Genomic DNA, 19238 nt, shown 5'->3' with positions numbered 1-19238 from the left:
TTGCTGTCTGTGTGGCTTATTGTGTGCCCAAAACGCAACGCGTAACCCGGTGGCAGTAATCGATACCTCGCTGTGCCGCTCCAGCTCCACACAGATTAGCATCGGCGACGTTTAGCATGCTGCAGGAAAAAACAAAATACAAAAAAATAAAGCAACAGCAAAGCAAAAAAAATGAAAACGATCCTTGGCACGTTTATGTTGGCCATCTAATAACCATGGGGCGCTGGCTGCTGTGCTATGCCACGGCCTTTAGCCAAATTATATGGCCGGCCGCCAAGCGCAGCCGCTCGAAGGTGTAGCGCTTAGGCTTAGGTGGCAACTCTGGCCTTCTGTTTTATTTAAGTATTCATTTGATGGCTTTTGTTGTTGTTGCTTTTTTTTTTGCTTTCTGTCTGTATGGCTTAGCAGTTTTTAAGACGAAGCTGTCAAAAAAAAATTATATCAATTATTGTGCGTTGATTTTGTTCTCATATTCACAAGTGCATACATATGAATGAATACATGCATATATGCATACATTTATGCACACATACACACACATGTATCATATGTGCTAAACAGTGTAATTACAATATATATCAAACAATTTTTTCACAAGGCGGAGCACGAATGAAGAAAACTCTATAGCAGGATATGAGCAATAAACAATTAGAAGCATTAATTTCTTTTATCACTTTAGCTTAAAATACATTTGCTAAATAATTTAGAGTACAATATAATAATATAATATGTACTGTAACTCTGCTCGAACGTTTTGCTGTGCATATATTAGAATCATTAATTTCAATTATAATTTAAACTAACAAAAGAGAAAAAAAAAAAAAATTGTATTTGTATATATAGTATGTATTAATGAAAATCATTTTCGCATATTTATATTTAATATACAAAATTAAATATATAAATTTGTTTTATGTGTTTTGATGAGTATATTGCTAAATTTCATATATGATTTTTTTATTGTTGTTATTCATATCTCTTTTTTTTTTATTTATATATATATATATATATATATATATATATATATATATATATATATATATATATATATATATATATTTATGTAACATATTATGAAAAGTACTTGAAAATGTAAATTATGTATGCTATGCCACTTAATGGGCTACGTATATATTTATATATAATTCGAATATTTTATTTACTCTTAATTAAAATAATATTAACCTAGCCATGTCATTATATTGAGTTCCACAGAATGTAACAGCTTACTCAAACTATAAAGGTTAAATAATAAAAATTAGTTTTATAAATGAAAGTAATGAAATGACTGCAAATCTGAGTTTGGTTTTAAAAATTGAAATGTTTCATGTAAAATGTTTAACTACAACTTTTTTTGTGTTAATATTTTATGAAAAATAAAATTTTATTAACTACATACATTAAACCAAATCCATATATTTCATATTAAATGCAGTTTATATAAAATATAATATTATATAAAAAATAAATATGTATTATATTAAAAAAATAAATAAAATCAATTCAAACTCTTTAAATGCTTTTCAATAAAAAGTGCAATTTCTAAGAAAGTCATTAGTTTCTGTCGTTAGCTTTTGTGAGTAGCTCATTCCGTGAAAAATAATGTCTCTCCATTTACTGATAGTGCTCTAAATCAGTTTAATGCCACCGCTCTCGGCCCGATCAGCCAAGATCAAGATCATTATGATGCCCCCTCCTGCCGCTCATTTAGCCAGTGGGAATCGCATAAAGTTTATTATGTACACACTTGAGTATCCTCGCCATTTGCCACAATCAATTAAGATAAGCAAAGTTACGACTCGGATTGTGGCCATCCATATAATTTAGTGGTGCATAAAAGAGCTGCAATGATGACTGGTTAATGTGGCAGCTACTGTTTCGTTTTTGTTTTATATTGATGCATATACTTTGCCAGACGGCGGACAAGTAGACGGAGAGACGGACGAGCGGAGGGACATGCAGGCATTGCCTGAATACACAGCGAAAAAGAGGAGGAATGAAATCAATTGTTGTTGTTGTTGTTGTGGTTGCTCTCATTGTTGTGCTCGGTCGTCTTCGGTGTGTATGTCCGATTGGAATCTTGGCCACAATTTAATGATGGACTGCCAAAAGCACACTTCGACGTCATCATCGACTACAGCAACAAAAACAACAACAGCAACAAGAACAACGTCGCCACCGCCACCGCCGCATAATTTTTCATATTTTTATGATTTGTTGCTACCGGGTACTAAACCCGTTTTGTAGAGCGCTAACCATGGAGCTGCTACCGTTGCAGCATTTGCTTTCGATTATCTTAATTTGCGTGCGAAACTGACTTTTTTGTGCCGCAGCCGCAGCAGCAGCCGCAGCCGTCGCTCCAGACAGCGACTGCGACGCTAGCCGCGACTGCAACTGAGGCGTAAGCCGAACCCCAAATTGTGTGTGTACGGAAATTTTCCCATGACTTGGGTTCTGGCATCGACTCCAGCCAGTCGTAGCTTTGGCTTCGGCTTCGGCATCGGCTTCGGCTTTGGCTCTGCACATTTTGCCCGGCGGTGGCTTGGCCAGAAATTACCCAACTTAGCCAGAGCCTGAGCCTCAAATTCAGTCCCAGACTTGAGACTTGAGACTTGAGACTCTCTGGATTGATGGTTGCTCTGGCTGCTGCACTTTACCGGCAGCAGCAACGGCAACGGCAACGGCCACATCAGGCAATTAGCACAAGGATGCCGCAGCTAAATAATTTGACGCGCCTCGGGGCAAATTTTTGGTTTAAGGCAGATGCAGCAGCAGCAGCAGCAGCAACCGGAGCAGCAGAGCACCACCAGAACAGAGCACCACCAGAAGGTGGGAGCTTACGGCGCACTTACATATTTGATCTGCATTTCATTGCGAGCAATCTTTGGAGTTGTATCAATTAGCTGCGACGCGCGTCATCAAATATTGGCCAAAGCAATTAGATGGCCCAGAGCCGCAATTGTGGTATATATTACAGATCTGTCGGCTGGTGGAAATGCAGTGCAGTGGAAATGTGGCCAGCACAGGGCAAATAACTTGCGTCGATACCGATTCGAAATGTGTTAATGAAATTAGCAGCATAAAATGTTGCTGCTGCTGCTGTTGGTGTTGTTGCTGTTGCTGTTGCTGCTGCCGCTGATGCTTGCAACGTTACAGATACAAATGTATCTGTGGCCGCTAATTGACAAAATTAACACCAACGGCCCGACCCCACAAATGGGCTTCGACTAGTTTCACCCGGGGAGGAAGCAACCAATGCACTTGGCCAGCAAGCAGCTGCCTCTTCCTTTGTCTTCCTTTTGGCTGTTGGCCGTTGGCCGTTGTTGACTGTTGGCAGTTGTTGACTGTGTGGCATGTGTTAAAAAAGCGATTTCTTGGCTTTAATTAGTGTTATTTATTATTTAGAGCATATTGATATAGTTTTCGTTGTTTAACGGTAGTTTGTTTCGGTTTCATGCCGTTCAAGCCAGCAAATTGTTTACTCGCTGTGGCTGAGTGTAGAATATACATCTGTATATATGTATATATATACATTTATATATATGTACATCGGCATTCACGTATATTTATAGAAATCCATGAGAGTTTTACTCCAGCTTCGTATTTACACATTTTGATTCTGCTTTTTATCTGTGCTGCGCGTGCGAAAGAGTCGCGCGCGCTGTTTAAATAAACACAAATGAAATCTTTCCGGTGAAAATTTGTAAGATCTGTTGAATTTCGATATGGGAATTCCAAATATTTCACTTGCTAAGTGGCTGCCCTGAATGGCAGCCAAGCGACCAGAATCTATCGGCTCTGAATGAATACTCCACTCGCTCAACTCCACTCGCTAGGTTTAATTATCTAGAGAGATTTCGACTTCTATAGAAGTCTTCCTCTGTATTTATGTATTTGATGTAGATTTGATGCTAAGTTGCAATTGATGAAATACATATTCAATCATTCATTCATTGACGGCCAGCGCTTGACGCGTTTAAGTGAATTATTTTACAAATTATTTAAATAAAAATAATTTCAAGTTAAAAAAAAAATGAATATATGTATATAAATAATACTAAAAGATTTAGAACTTCTTTCAAAATGAAATATTTTTTGTTTGTTTGTTTGTTTTTTTTTTTTTTTACAACAATATATTCTTTATTATATATATTATTATTCATTATTTTAAATAAATGTATTTATTATTATTATTATTATTTTCACATTTTTTATTGATTTATGTATCATTATTATGAAATTCATCATTTATTATTTTTTTGTAAATCTATTAATAATTATTTGTATATGTTAAATTTTTTTTTTATTGTTTTTATTTATAGCATAAAGTATTTAAAGTTTATATATATATATATATATATATATATATATATATATATATATATATATATATATATATATATATATATTTTATATTATGCATTTATTTTCTTATAATAATATCTCGTCACTTGATGATCGCATGATGACAAAACGTTCTAATTTTGTACAATTTTGCCAATGGCTTCGGCTTACCAATTGGTCGCCTAGCCGCAGCAGTCAGACACCATTGAGTACACCTATGGTATAAGCAGCCGAGGAGCCAAAAGCAAACACCCACAGGTAGCAGCACCCACACACATGAGACAGAGGAGGCAGCTCTCCGCCATGTGGACAGAGTTGGAGGCGGGCGAGGCGGAGCCAGCGACAGCATCACACGTGAGTTTTACACATTTCAGAAGCAAACGGGCAGCAGACGCTGCGCCAGCATCTCACTGCAGGCAGGACTAAACACAGCCTGGACGACGGCGTCGTCGCCTTGGACCCGGTCCGATTGCCAGGTTCGTAATGTCAATCGCACTGTGCGGGTTTAACTTATGGCAAAACATTTGAAGCACTAATTAATTGGAGCTAAATAAAATGGCACAGCAGCCGCGAAGGATGCGAACGAGTGAGTCTTTTTTTTTTTTTTTGTCTCTTGCTTGTTTTTATTTTATTTTATTTTCTTGCATTTTTTTTTGAGAATTTTTGTGAGAGTTGCAGAACGGCGTTGGCGCTGTTGCTGTTGCTGGTGCTGAATACGCACGGGCTGGCCGTGTGGCGACGTCGTCTGCCGGAGCTGAACAGATTACGAGTGCCAGATAAATGTGAACTACAAGTTGCCAATACAAGAGGCCATTAAAACCCGGCAGCAGCACCACCAGCAGCAACAGCAGCCACAACAGCAGCAACAGTTGCCACTAAAATAAAAATCCCAGACTTAAAGAAATTGAAAGCAGTGCGAGAAGAAAATCAATGCTTTGCAGTTTCTAGAACACACACACATATCCACCCAAACACACTCACACACACTCAATCGACAAATATCGAAGCGTGCGAAAACAAATTGAAATTAAAAGTTTGCATGTTGCGCATTTTTGATGCGTTGCTGGCGCTGATTTGTTAGCCCTGAAAGCCAGCCAGATGCCAGTGCGATAAGGGCTCCAAATTGGAGCTGTTTATATACATACATATACATATACACATATATTGGTTCTGGTTCGTGCTTAAAATTGGCGCTAAGACTTACCTTGTAAACATGCCGGCTGCCTGTTGCTGCTGCTGCTGTTGCTGCTGTTGTTGCTGTTGTTGATGTTGCTGCTGTTGCTGCTGCTGCAAGTGTTGTTGCTGTTGTGACAATGGTGTGGGCTCATGTTGCTGAAAGTTATGATGCGTTTGCATATGTTGCTGCATGTGATGTTGCTGGTGTTGCAAGTGTTGCTGCTGGTGTTGCAGCTGCAACACATGATGATGCTGCTGCTGTTGTTGCTGTTGTTGTTGCTGTTGCTGCTGCTGTAGGGTATGCGCATGCGTGGGCGTGGCTAAATGTGTGACTGCCACTGCCGCCGCCGCTGCTGCTGCTGCTGCTGCCGCCGCTGCCGCTGCCGACGTCGACAGCGTTGAGCCAGGCTTCTCCAGGCCACGTTTGTCCGCATACATGTCGTGGCTGGCACGTTCGCAAATATTTGTGCAGTTCCTAAAATTGTAGAATGACAATTCTTATTTTCCTTTTCTTGTACTATTTAATAAACTCGCTCAAAATTGGCCTAATGCTTTGGGCCAATATCGATGACAAGCGCAATATCAAGTCAATATGTGAGCCCTAATGAAAGTCTGCAGACTTTTTTTTCATTGCTAATGAAATGGAACAACAATTGCTGTTTATTGGTACCAGCACGCAGCAGACAATTACACACACACACACACACAAGCATTGATATATTTTGAAATTGGTTCAGTTTTGGCTGGCATTGTTCGAATTGTATCTGAAGAAGAGGAGGGCGAGCCATCTGGGGAATTGATTTGCATTGTTGTTGCTCGATCGACAATTGAGCCGTCGACATTGCTCAGTGGCATTGGGAATTGGGGGAGGGCGATCGGAGGGCAGCTATGTACATATATCCATACGCGTGTGCTCATATCGGAGCACTCGCCCATCGTCCATATGCTGCTTTGATGACTTGGCAGTTTCACGGATTGCATAAGAAGAATGATTTATGACTCTGATTCGACACGGAGTCGAGGTTAATGAAATGCGTTACAAGATTTGTACTAAGTACTTAAAGGCTTCCCACCACAGAGATCCCCCCAAGCCCAAAATGATATTTCTTTGCAGCCTCACATGCACACACACACACTTATGTATACCATCGCGTATATAACTCCTCTTTTGGGTCTACTTGGAATCAAATTTAGCATTTCGGACTTGTTATGCTAAATTGTGAGGCCTATACATAACTTAGCACAGATCTATTTGATGACGCACTTAAATTTAAATATTGTTTTGTTTCGCTCAATTTAATGGAAAATTTGTCAGTTTTTATGCCTAAATGCGATACGAAAGTGTTATTAATGGCGGTTCGAGAGGCCTGTATAATATATCTTATTGTGAGCACTAGATTAACCAGTAAAATACATTAAGAGGCAGTTCACGAAAAATAAGTGGAAATTAAAACGTATTTAAACTTAATTATGAAATACTACATGTATTTTATTTTATAACGATTTTAGTCGTGATAAGCTGAAGAGGAAGTTTACAAAGAATTTAGCATAATTTTATTTATTAATGTTTATTTTATTTTATTAGGCAAGACTGAATATTTTAATACATTTTTGAGTTGTTTTAGTTTTTTACTGAAATCCTTGTTTTATAATATCAAATTTTGTTTAGTAATTTGGCATTAAGAAATCGATTATAATTTGTAATATGTTCATCATATTTTTTTTTAGAAATTTATATACAATTATTTATTTATTCATTTATATTATTGATTTTTTCATTTAGTGGGTGTAATACATATATATATTTATATATACTCATATATATATATATACACATATATGTTTGTTTTATATATATGTATGTTTTTTAAGATATTTGAAAACTTGTTTAACAATGATAAACCATTTTAAATTTAAGTTATATTAGCCCGATTTTCATATAACAAAAAATAATAATAAAACAAACAAAAATTAATACAAATTTAAGAAAATAAAAAAAATAAAAATAATAATAAAAATAATAAAATTAAATAAAAATTCCACAAAACATGAAATTAAGTTCTTTCCCAATTTGGCATCTAAAACATTAATAATTATAATTTGAAAGTAAAAACTATAAATTTAAGTTCAAAAGAAAACAAAACCATTATACACTGATTTCGCATTTTGGATGGGTTCAGAGTTTTAAAGGTAATTTCTGATTGGATTAAAATATATATATCTATTAATTTTAATTTATCTATTTGATCATTCATATCCGATTAATATGATTGGGATAGTATTCTTGCTGAGCTTAGATAGTATATATAGTAGTAGTATATAAAGCATTATTTAGTTCTACGCTAAACTTTGATTGTGATAAGTGCAAGGGATTCGATCATATAAGGAAATGAAGGTACTTATCCCAAAGTCAATTTCTTTATGTGAATGTCAATGAATAATAAAATTATATAACTCTTAAAAATGCGTCTATAAAATCTTTTCTTCTTCATCATCTATTTCTTTTCTCTTCTATAAGATTTCACATTTTCCTATACATCAGACCTCATACCTTCACCACTATCACTTTCCGTGGCATTACGCATGTGAAAAATGCTGGATGGCCCTTTAGGTGGCGCCAAGACGAAATCTCGATATGCTCGTCTATTCAAATATTCTTTAAAATGCAACAATTGAAATTAGTTTTGTAAATGAATTTCAATGTTGTGCTTCAATATTCACTACCGGCTGCGGCCAGCTTCTTCTTCTTCTTCTTCTTATTCTGTCTGTAAGTATGTGTGTGTGTGTCTTTGGATTTTTTGGGGCCCGGCTTTGCTTTAGACATGGCTTTGACTGGCTTTGGTTGGCCTGGCTTAGTTGCAACTCATTGTCAAGTGAACTTATCAGAGTTGAAAAAAAAATTTGTTCGAGTTGACGTTTGGAGTGCCATCGAGTCGGTGCTTGATTTGTTTGGAGTTGTTTGAATAGGGACCACCAAAAAGTCATTGAATGAAATGAAGAACGCCGAGATACGTCAGTGTGCATATGATCATGTGTGTGTGTGTATCCACATGTGTGTGTGTGTGTTGACTTTTGTTGTGGCTACATTTGCTCTGTTATTGTGCGCAACTGTTGACTGGCTTTTTAAGTATTTTGTTATTTGATTTCTATCAAAGTTAATAATGAAATTGGTAAATCGCGTTTTCGATTTTTCGTTTTCCTATATATATATACATACATATATATTTTTATATATATGCGTACGGGTGCGGGTGTCGGTGCGAGCTTTAACTGAGACCTTGGGCTCTTACCTTTTCTCGAAAGATTTAATTTGCGATATCCATTGGGTAGAGCAGCAGAGGACACAGCATATAACGTTTGCTTTTTATTGTTTAAATGTATTTGCTGAACGCTTTTGTTTTGTTTGGTTTTGTTTTTTGTTTTACTGCATAAATTATTATTTGATAAATCTTTTGATTTGAATTTTCGTTTTGCACAATGTTTGGCACTTGAGCGAACTTGCTGTTGCTACATTCAATATTTTACATTTCAATTACAATTGAAATTTTATGCATAATAATCTCAACTTTTAAATGTTTTTTTTTTTTTTCTTCTTCTTCTTTTCGTTTGCACAATAAACTATGTATTTAATTTGGAATTCTTTATTTATTTTTTATTTATTTTCTGTTGTTGTTTTGAAGTATTTCAATGATTGCATATTCATGGGTTTTGATTGGATCTGTGGCCCGACAAGATATATGGGGTTTCTCTGAGGCGGCAGAATTATTCGCAAATCTTGGGCCACATCACTTTATGAACTTCGACACTTGGGTTATGAAATATCCAACGATAGACCGATAGTTCCCGCCGACGCGCCGATAACGATTGCGATGACGACGATAACTGTGAACTTCCGACGGCTTTGAGTCGTTACTGTTATTGTGCCTTACTGGCTATAGAAAATCCGATCAGCCTGGCTTACCAAACGCTGCTCTGTGGGGACAACCGTGTAGAATGCGCGCGAGCACCTTTCTGTGCGGATCACCGAAGCGACACAGAAGCAACAAACTTGATTTCGAAACAGGTAAGGTAGCTTTCGTTCAGTTTCAGCTCAAGAGCTCGCACACAAGCGCAGGCAGCGCTCAATGCGTTTGTATTGGTGCGGCTCACCCAATGCGATCAGCGATCGTGCACTGAGCGACTTGGGGAAGTGGAACTGAAAGTTGAAGACTACTTAAAAGGTATAAGAATATGGAATATTTGAGTAAATAAAAGCGGACTGATAAAGAAAAATGAATGTGAAAAGAGAGACAGAAAGCGAGATAGGATAACAAAATAATGATATATATGTACGTGAAATATAATCACATACTTACATATCCACAAAACACTGCAATAAAATTATATATATGAATGTAAAAATTAAAAAAATAGAAAGTCTATAACTCTAAAGTATATATAATATTGTATTTTTAAAATTAAAGAGAAAATTTATAATAAACAATTATAAATACAGATGATAATAAATCTACATGAATAGTACAGATTAAAACACAGCTACATGTGCGAAAATACCTTATTTATTTTCTTATGTATATATTTTAAAACATAGCTTATCTATATATCATTTAATTTAAAAAAAAAAAAAAAACAATAAAATGAAATTCAGTTTATTCACATAAACTGCACAAATTATATTCAATTAAATAATTCCTTACTTCTTCCTTTGCTCAATTTTTAAATTAATTTCGAAATTTCTCATGTAGCTACACTTTTTATAGCAGTGTAACCATCTGATCTGGCTCAGGTAGTCAGCGGCACACACACACAGCCAACTGACCAATACAGAGAGAGCGCATGTCATTTGATGACGCCCCTTTCTACACCTACACTCACACACACACACGCACACATACTCAAATGAATCTATGTGGCTTTCGGTGTATGTGTTGCCGGCTCTCGTAACTCATTAGCTGGTAATATATTCAAATTAGCCATAAATCAATTAAGTTTGCATATCCAAGCCCGCGGACTGCAGTAAGCCTAAAATATTTACTTATATTTGCTTAGGTGAATTAATTGATTAAGTCGCCGATTAGTTATAATATATCTGAATAATTCCTTTTTCTTTTATTTGCACTTCCGTGCTAACCAATACATGAGCCGCAGCTTTCAGATGAGTTGGCAACTCTGTGCAGGCCCAGCGCTTTGTTGTGTTTGTGTGTGTTGTTGTTGCTCTGCTGCGACTCGCTGATTGGTCAGCGCTCGTTAAGCTCCGTTAAGAGAGAGAAGAAAAAAACTATTTACAGTTTCGTTGTTTTGCTTTTGCTTTTGATTTCGCTTTCCACCACAATAGACAGCCGACTTATGTGAGAGCCAATGGGACAACGCAGCTGCTGCGTGCGTGTGAGTGTGTGTGTGGCTGTGTGTGTGCGCGCGTGTGAGTTATTTTCGTATTAATGCGGACTTTTAATTGCGCCTAATTAGCCAATTAAAATGGCGCTGGAAGGTGCAAGCCGGGTTTGCAGTATATCAATACGTAATGTGCTATAAATCAACTGTGGAGGCAGACAGATGTATTAATATTAGTTTCTTTTAGGATATCTATTAATTAACAATTAATTATACGACAGTAAATAATACTTAAATATATATGCAAAGATAAATATTTTGTATTGCCTAAAGAACAGTTTTAATTTGGTTTTCGGCATAATTAAAATTATATTATAACAAACAATTAATTAAATCAAATGAAGCATTTATACTATTAATTATTAAATACATAATAATTTTGTTTTATATATTTATTTATTGTTGTTGTTTTTATATTTCATTATTATTGATAAAAAAAAAAAATAAAATAAAAAAAACATAAAACAGAATTCGTCAAACGTTTGTCTCATAATTTATGGATCTGACCCATTGGAGGAGGCACGACATCCACTCTATATACGACTATTGAGCGCATTCAAAGTAACATAAAACCGCAGTCAATGACTGGAAAACAGGACTCGTGTCTTTCATTTAATGTCTTAGAATTTCAGCTATCGGTCAATTTAATGGTTAATGTTGGACTTTCATGAAATGCCCGTCGCGACGACAGCGAATTAGCATATTACGAATCGAACATAAACAAATCGTGCATATCGCATCGATGCTATATGCAATGCATATTTAATTAGCCAAATCAACGAATCAACGCATATATCGAACACATTTAGGTGTAAGACAGCGAAGGCAATCGATTGAATACAAATTAAAATTGTAATTGGCTGCAGATAATGGGGTTATTGAATGTGGACCTGATGTCCATTTCCAGTCTTATTGTGTCTTAGTATTCTTTTTCAAAGTAATAGAACTAATTGGCAAAAAATTTATGATGAATATGTGAATTAGCTAAGAGACGGTGCCAGTCTAGGTCTTATATGATTGTTAATTATTTTACGGACAACGATATAATATACCATGCTGAAACGGATTTAAAAATGCCAAAGATAAAATTAGGGCAAACGATCTCGATCAATGATCTAGAAGGCTAAGCTGATTAGAATATTATTTCTTTGCTTTGATAGAGAGTTTAGTTAAATAATTATAGTTTTATTGTTAGAAATATGATAAATGGTTAGATAAAGTATATATTTCTGCATTAACTGATATAATATAAGCCAAATTAATCTTGAGCTTTGAAATATATTGAATTTCATACAATTAATTATCTTGACATTATAAAAAAATTAACCCCATAGGCACATTAGAACTACTTTTAAATGCTAGAAAATCCAACAAAAGAATATTGCAAAAACCTTTCACTGAAAGATCCAAACAAGTTAAGAACCCAATCGAAACGCAACAATTTCCTAGCCAAATCTTCACAGTCCACTAGAACATATAAAAATTTACCTTTACTAATGGCTTGCTATTGATTTGATGCATTTGGAATGATGATGAGTCATTTGGGCAACCAAATCACATCCGAATCGAACGGTCGCCCTTTGAACCAGTCGCGTGGCGCAGCGCGAGGAGCCACTGGAGGCCTGGCTACGTGCGGTGAGTCAAACACGTCGAACTGAGTATCTAACTACCAGCCAGCAATCAGTAGACAACGTGCATATTAACTAGGAGCGGGCTTGAGGTCCCATTGTCGCCGTTCTTCTCGCTTTTGGGTCAGCCATGGAGCGGAAGTCAGGCAGCACGCGCCATGGCTAAGGCTTTGATGCCACCGATGACAACCTTCAAACAATTGATCTAAGCCTCTGTGTGTGTGTGTGTGTGTGTGTGTGTGTGTGTGTGTGTGTGTGTGAGTGTGACGAGCATCGTAAAACTCGTCAGATATCAACGCCTGCCCCGCCCGCTCACTGCTCCAGTTGTGGGCCGTCTGGGGCCAAGAGCTATCCCACGCCTATAAATACGAGCGCACGAGTCAAATGTCGTATTTCATTAGCTCATGTTAACGCTCGTCGCAGCGGTGGGCCCCATCCCCCCCTCCCCACCCTAACACACTCGGCTGCCAATAGAATTGTAAAATTGCCGGTTCAATGTGCCCACAAAACCGTCGAAGAGAATCCCGAATTGAATTACATGAAAATGCGGCGCATTGCGTTGCGGAAATCGTACAAACTGGTCATGAAAAATGCATCACCCGGCCCAAGCGGACCGGACAGACAAGAGAGTGAGACAGCCGGACAGGCAGAGAGCCAGACAGACCAAACAACCGGCTAGACCATAAAAGTTTTTGGCCAGACAATGACGACAGACGCAGCCAGGGCCCAGGATCTGCGTCTGGTTCTGGTTCACATTCTGGTACCATTTCCTAGCCGAGTGATGAAAATGTACGACTTTTGCTTGCGGCGCTAAATCTGCGCACCGAAAGCTCAAGCACTGCCAAGGGTTGCTTGGCTAGTTCACCAAGTATGTAACGCTAATAAAGAGACGGGAAAGTAGAGCAGCTCAAGAATGTTTATAATATATATAAATAAAAATATAAATATATGCACATACATAAATATATAAATGTATTCCAATTTTTTCACACTTACAAAAATATATAAAAAGAATATATGCAGTATATGTGGTATAAGTAAAGGATCTTAAACACTCTTTTTAATGCAATATCAACAACTTAATTTTTTTATTGGAATTAATATGGAAAGAAATTTGTTTTTTGAATATCACAGATAGAACATTTATGGAGCTCGAATTATTATTATAGAATGAATATTAATAAATAATTAATATATTTCAAAAAATCCATTTTAGCTCAGAATGTCAAAATTGTTAATTATAATCAACTTTAATATTATATTTAATATGTATAATATTATAATAATATTATCTGCTACAAAATAATTAAGCTCCAACCTAATGAGTTTTGAAAAGAATTACAAAATTCTTTTTTAATAAAATACAAGAAAGAAACATTTAAGTTTATAATAACTAATAAAAGTTAAAATATACATATTTTATTTAAATATATGTTAATCAACTGCTTATATTTTAATTCAAATAAATGCTGGTAAAATTTTATCTTTGAATTTTAATAGGTTATTTTATTCAATTTAATAAATTGAGATACTGATTTATTTTTTGTTTTATTTATTAATATAATAGACTTATAATTACAAGTAATTTATACGAAAAAAAAAAAAAAAAACGTAATGATGTGCATTTATTAAAGAAATAAATAATATGCAATATACAAAATACTTTAAATATTATATACATATTTATGTATATTATATATTTAAGTTATTTTATTGAAAACAACCGCCATACGCGTAGTTACTTTATATTACCAATATAACTTTATCATTAATTATTTAATATTATCAACATATTTTATCCGAAATTATTAGATATTTTAATTTGCAAGCAAATATATTTCAGTATTATTTTCTTCAATAAATTATTAAATTAGTTTACATCAAAATTTTTGTTTTATTAAATTGTAAATTGTACAGATTCTGCACACTATTTGATTAATAATGAAAATAAAATTTCAGAGTATTGTGAGTTTCGATGCGATGTTTAGCAGTTTCATAACTCTCGTATTTAGTTACAGTTACACACACACGCAAGAGGGAGCAAGAGGGAGAGAGAGAGAGAGCAAGAGCGAGAGAGCAAACGCGGCTTGTTGTTGAGTGGTCCAAAGAGGCGCCGTGGGCGATAAAACTTGACCAAGTCAATTCGATCCAAACGGAGGACGACCAGCCGTCTAGGTGGTGCTAGCTGGTGGTGCGAGCTGGTGGGGCACTCGCTGAAATCAATCGATTCGACATTATTATTAATTTTTCATAACTTCTGCTGCGGCCGGCGGCCAGCGGCGGGCCCAGTGTGCAATATGGCGCCCTAAAACCCCGGCTCCATGCCATGTGAAACTAATCTATTTGTGCGGCCAGAAAGGGCCGCCTCAGTCCTCAGTCATCTGGCTGGCCTCTTCATCGATCGCTGATGCCTGTAACTATATACATATATACAGATATATACAGATATATTTATATTTGCGTGTTATCTGCTATCGCTGCGCTTTGATCTTTTACCGCTTCTGCTTTGCATAATAAATTCGCTATCGATGAAAACTAACTTGCAACCTGGTCGATCTTTAGGGTATCTCTCCATCTCCCTCTCCCTCTCTCTCTCCCTCACTCTTTGCCAGCCCATTGCCCTGCTCTTCTAGGGTATTGGGATTTCCCTGGCAATTTGTTTTGCAGCGCTTGGGCAGCGCCTTTGGGCCATTGGCTGTTTAATTCGATTGCGCTGGCGATTTTCGGTTTCGGCTTTACCATTTTATTACAATAGCATAATTTTTTACTATGCTTAATGAGTTCTGCTTTGATTAGTTTTATTTTTTTTTCTGTCTTGTTTTTGTTGTTGTTTCTAGTTTGGCGCTTGGTGCTTTGGGCACAATTCGTTGTTTGTTGGGTGTCGTTGGCAAAGGCTCAATTTGCAGAGAAACTGAAGCTGCAGCAGCTGAAACTGGAACTGAACTGGGACTGGGATCGGGAGCCGCGCTGTAAGTAGTTAGCATTTGCTTATTGAAATGTTGCAAATTGAATTTGTTATGCGCCGTTTAGGAAACATTGAAATAAGATAGATTAAGATTAAATTGAATTAAGATTATAAAACACGACTTCACTATACAAAGTCTTATGACTTATGCTAATATGAAAGTCTTTAGTATTTCGTAAGATATAAGCATTTATTTAATATTTGGATATAAACAAGTGTTCAAATTAAAATACAATTTCAAATTTTAGTTTTAATTTTATTGAATTTTTAATTTAATTGTTGTTATATTACATCTAACTGAATATACACGGACTTATGTGTATATCTCTAACTGTGTTTAAAAATCTTGCAATCATGAGGAATATTTAACATGAATATATAAATTAGAATACCTATCGATAAAGATTATTTTTGTATGTGAACTATCTTTATCTATTTTTTATTTGTAAATTATATTTTATGTAGCGAATGCTCCCGCTTAAATTTAAAAATTCGTTATTAAGAACGTCGCACTGCTTGTGTACACTGCTTACGTACTGCTTAGCATAAACTGCTTACTCAAGCAGCATTGGTTAGTCTATGCTGAAGCTGAGTCTAGTTTAAAAGCCACAGACATATGCGCAAGCTGTCAAAAGCTTACTGCTATGCACCGCGGTCGTTAAAGTTAAAACCATTTTTTTTTCAGTTAAATTTTTTTCATATCACATAAAATAAGACATACCAATTGCGCGATTAGGCGTATTTAATTTCAACAGCAACTGTGAAATTTGCTCAAATTCGTGTTTTACTTGCCGAGGGTTATCATGTCGACGCTATCAGGGCACGCATTGACGCCAACCAAGTTGCGGGGGGCCACAGCTGTGCACAGATGCCTCTGACACACATATGTGTGATTTATGTGGTCATACATATACACATTCACATGCGCATGTATACATGTAGTATTTGCATATATGTATGTGTGAGCACAAAGTTTCGGCGCGTGTCTCTCATTTAGCTTCCTAGCACCTGGGCACTTTATTTTCGGGCAGTTCATGGAGATAGAGATAACGATAGAGGCAGAGAGTGAGAGAGAGAAGAGAGAGAGAGAGAGGGAGACCTTGACATTGCGCGTGTATAAGTGCCTTGCAGTGCCAAACAAATTAACAAAAAATAAAATCTTATAAAAAATCAAAAGCCAACCAAACAGAAATTTCAACTCCGGCACATGCAGGAAAAACCGGTACCCAAGTACAATTCGAGTTATTGTTGTTATGATTATTGATATTGTTATTGTTACATACGCGAGACGCTGACACGTCTAAAAATATCCGCCGGACATCTATTGATAACCGTACATCGCGCTGCCTGTCACGCCGCAAGGCTGACACTATTTTGGCAAGCGATGACAGAGGACGGACACACACAAACAAACATACATATATGTGCGTCTATGTAATTTTGGACGCGTGTCGTGGATTTTATTTTGTTTATATAAAATATAATTTGTTGATATCCATGCTATTGCTAAAAAAAAATGTTAGCCATTTACTTAAGATTTATTTATTAAATTAAATTAATTTTAAATTTTAAAATTATTTTCTTTGGGCTGACCAAACAAGAGTAATATTTACAATAACTCCAATATGTCACATTTGAAAGCTAATAATAAATTTAAAATATGGAAACATTCAGTAGAATTTGCCTTTTAAATTTAAATATTATTACAACTGGCTAAGGAATTTTTATAAACTAATAAATTCGTAAACCGTTCGTGTTTCTGATCAAGACAACGCGGCACGTGATGGGCCCTATTAAACAATCATATACACTACTCTAACTGGGCATACTCGAATTGATGTATCGTATGTAACACTATTCCATATTACTTTAGTCAGAATTCACTAAATTATGTAAAAATAATAAATATATTCAATTATTTAATTATTTATTAATAACTTTTAAATATTTTTTTTTTTAGGTATGAAGTAATTTTCATTGATTTTTTTACTAATATCCATTTCTTATAGATCAGGAAAAATTATGTAATAATATTAAATTTATTCATTTTTATTTTTAGTTATGAAATAATTTTCATTGTTTTTTATTAATATCCATTTCTTATTCATTTATTTAATATATTAATTATTTATTGATACATTTTTATTTTATTTTATTTTTTCACATTTAGATTAGAATTAATTATCATTGTTTTTTATATACAACTTTATATACAAAATTTTAAAAATTAATTTAAAAATATCCATAAATCATAAATTTAAGTTAAATATGTAAAATTACAATCATATATATAAATATTATATTACCAATATTATTGTAATTATAATTATTTTACTAACTCTAGAAATTAGCTATAATTCTACAATTATAATATTTTAACATCATAAACAAAAATTAGTATTAATATTATTAGAACGATTATACAAATACAAACTGTATACAAATAAACCTAATAAGCATAAAAGAAGAATTTAATTTATATTATTTTGAGTTCTGTTTGGGGTGTTCCCACATCGCTGATTTTGTTTGTTTGTTTTTTTTTTTTTTTTCATTTGTATAAATTCCTGTTTTTACCAGTTCGTACATGTGTTTGGGAAGTGGAGCTTTATTTTGGGGGGCTGGGGGCGTTGTTATTGCTGCTATTGCTGGCTGACGCGTGTATAATTCGTCTTGCAAAATATAAATTTACCACCTCTTGATTACGCACTTTACGTGGTCAATGCTGTTGATATGCTTATAACGCGTTTTGCATTGACGCAAGTGGGCGGGCAGCGAAATGACCACGCCTTGGTCGCCGCTCTGTGCCGTTCCTCCAGCCGCCCCTTTGGCCCGTTTTTGTCAACGGCTGCAAGTTAATTTTCCGTTTCGCTAGCGCACAAAACTTTTTACAGCTGCTCTGACGCCATTTTCAGGGAGTGAAATGGGCCAGACAGCCAGCCCCCGCGCCACTCCATACTCCGTCTTCTTCTCTCTACTATCCACTTTCCTTGCTCCACTTGCTCGCTCTTTTGTTTCGGACGCCTCGCGCCCGCACGTGTTGGCAATTGAAACTGAAAAATGTCTGCCGCCAAGCATGAAAAAAAAAAAAAAAACACCCACAAACCCATTAAAGCCATACATAACCATTTGCAGTTGGTGGGAGTGTAAGGCAGACCGAGAAAGAGAGGGAGCATGAGAGAGAGGGGCAGAGAGGTGACAGCTGACTGCTGTCGAGAGGCAGCTCATGTGTTATGCTAATTTCTTCTTTATTGTTTTTGCTACGCTTCTTGCGCCAATCGTATTTGTGTGTGTGTGTGTTCGTTTATGACTCTGTGTTTGCTTTTGTTTTAGATTTGCAGCGCTTGCCGATAAGGCAAAGAATCGAAAAACCGGAAATCAGACGCGCTGTCTGTGTTTACCGTTAGTTGGGCAAGCGTCACCTGCCTATGGCATAGGGCATTGAATTACCTTTTCATTAGCACGCGCAACGCACATCAAGCGAGAGAATCTAACAAAATATTCACACCCACAAACACAGCGAGCCGCACACACACACACACACAAACACGTTCGCACACATACAAACCATAGAGAAAAGCAATCGGCCGTAACAAAATTTCCGACACGTGCGACAAAATTGACTAAAAGGGCGGGTATGTATGTGTGTGAGTGTGTGAATGAGTGAGGCAGAGAGAGAGTGAGTGAGTGAACAAAAGAGGCAGCGAGAACGAGTGGGAAATGAGAGTTAACTCAGG

General features: G+C 35.9%; 1 protein-coding gene across 2 annotated transcripts in view; it reads right to left on the bottom strand.

Annotated features, from left to right (window-relative positions):
* dysf (neuronal PAS domain protein dysfusion) overlaps positions 1-9565 on the bottom strand; it is a 30360-nt gene extending 20795 nt beyond the window's left edge. For both annotated transcript variants that reach the window (XM_018000683.2, XM_089468348.1), the window contains exons 1-2: positions 8811-9565; positions 5549-5995 (exon numbers count right to left, since the gene is read on the bottom strand). In XM_018000683.2, the coding sequence (XP_017856172.2) occupies positions 5549-5958 (410 nt within the window). In that variant the 5' untranslated portion in view covers positions 5959-5995; positions 8811-9565. The remainder of the gene's footprint in view (positions 1-5548; positions 5996-8810) is intronic.
* Positions 9566-19238: the final 9673 nt, after the last annotated feature.

Source organism: Drosophila arizonae, chromosome 2 (assembly GCF_054131065.1).
Source record: "Drosophila arizonae isolate 15081-1271.41 chromosome 2, UAZ_ARI_1.0, whole genome shotgun sequence".
In the NCBI taxonomy this organism is placed as follows: domain Eukaryota; kingdom Metazoa; phylum Arthropoda; class Insecta; order Diptera; family Drosophilidae; genus Drosophila; species Drosophila arizonae.
This window is presented reverse-complemented; position numbering and strand designations above follow the sequence as displayed.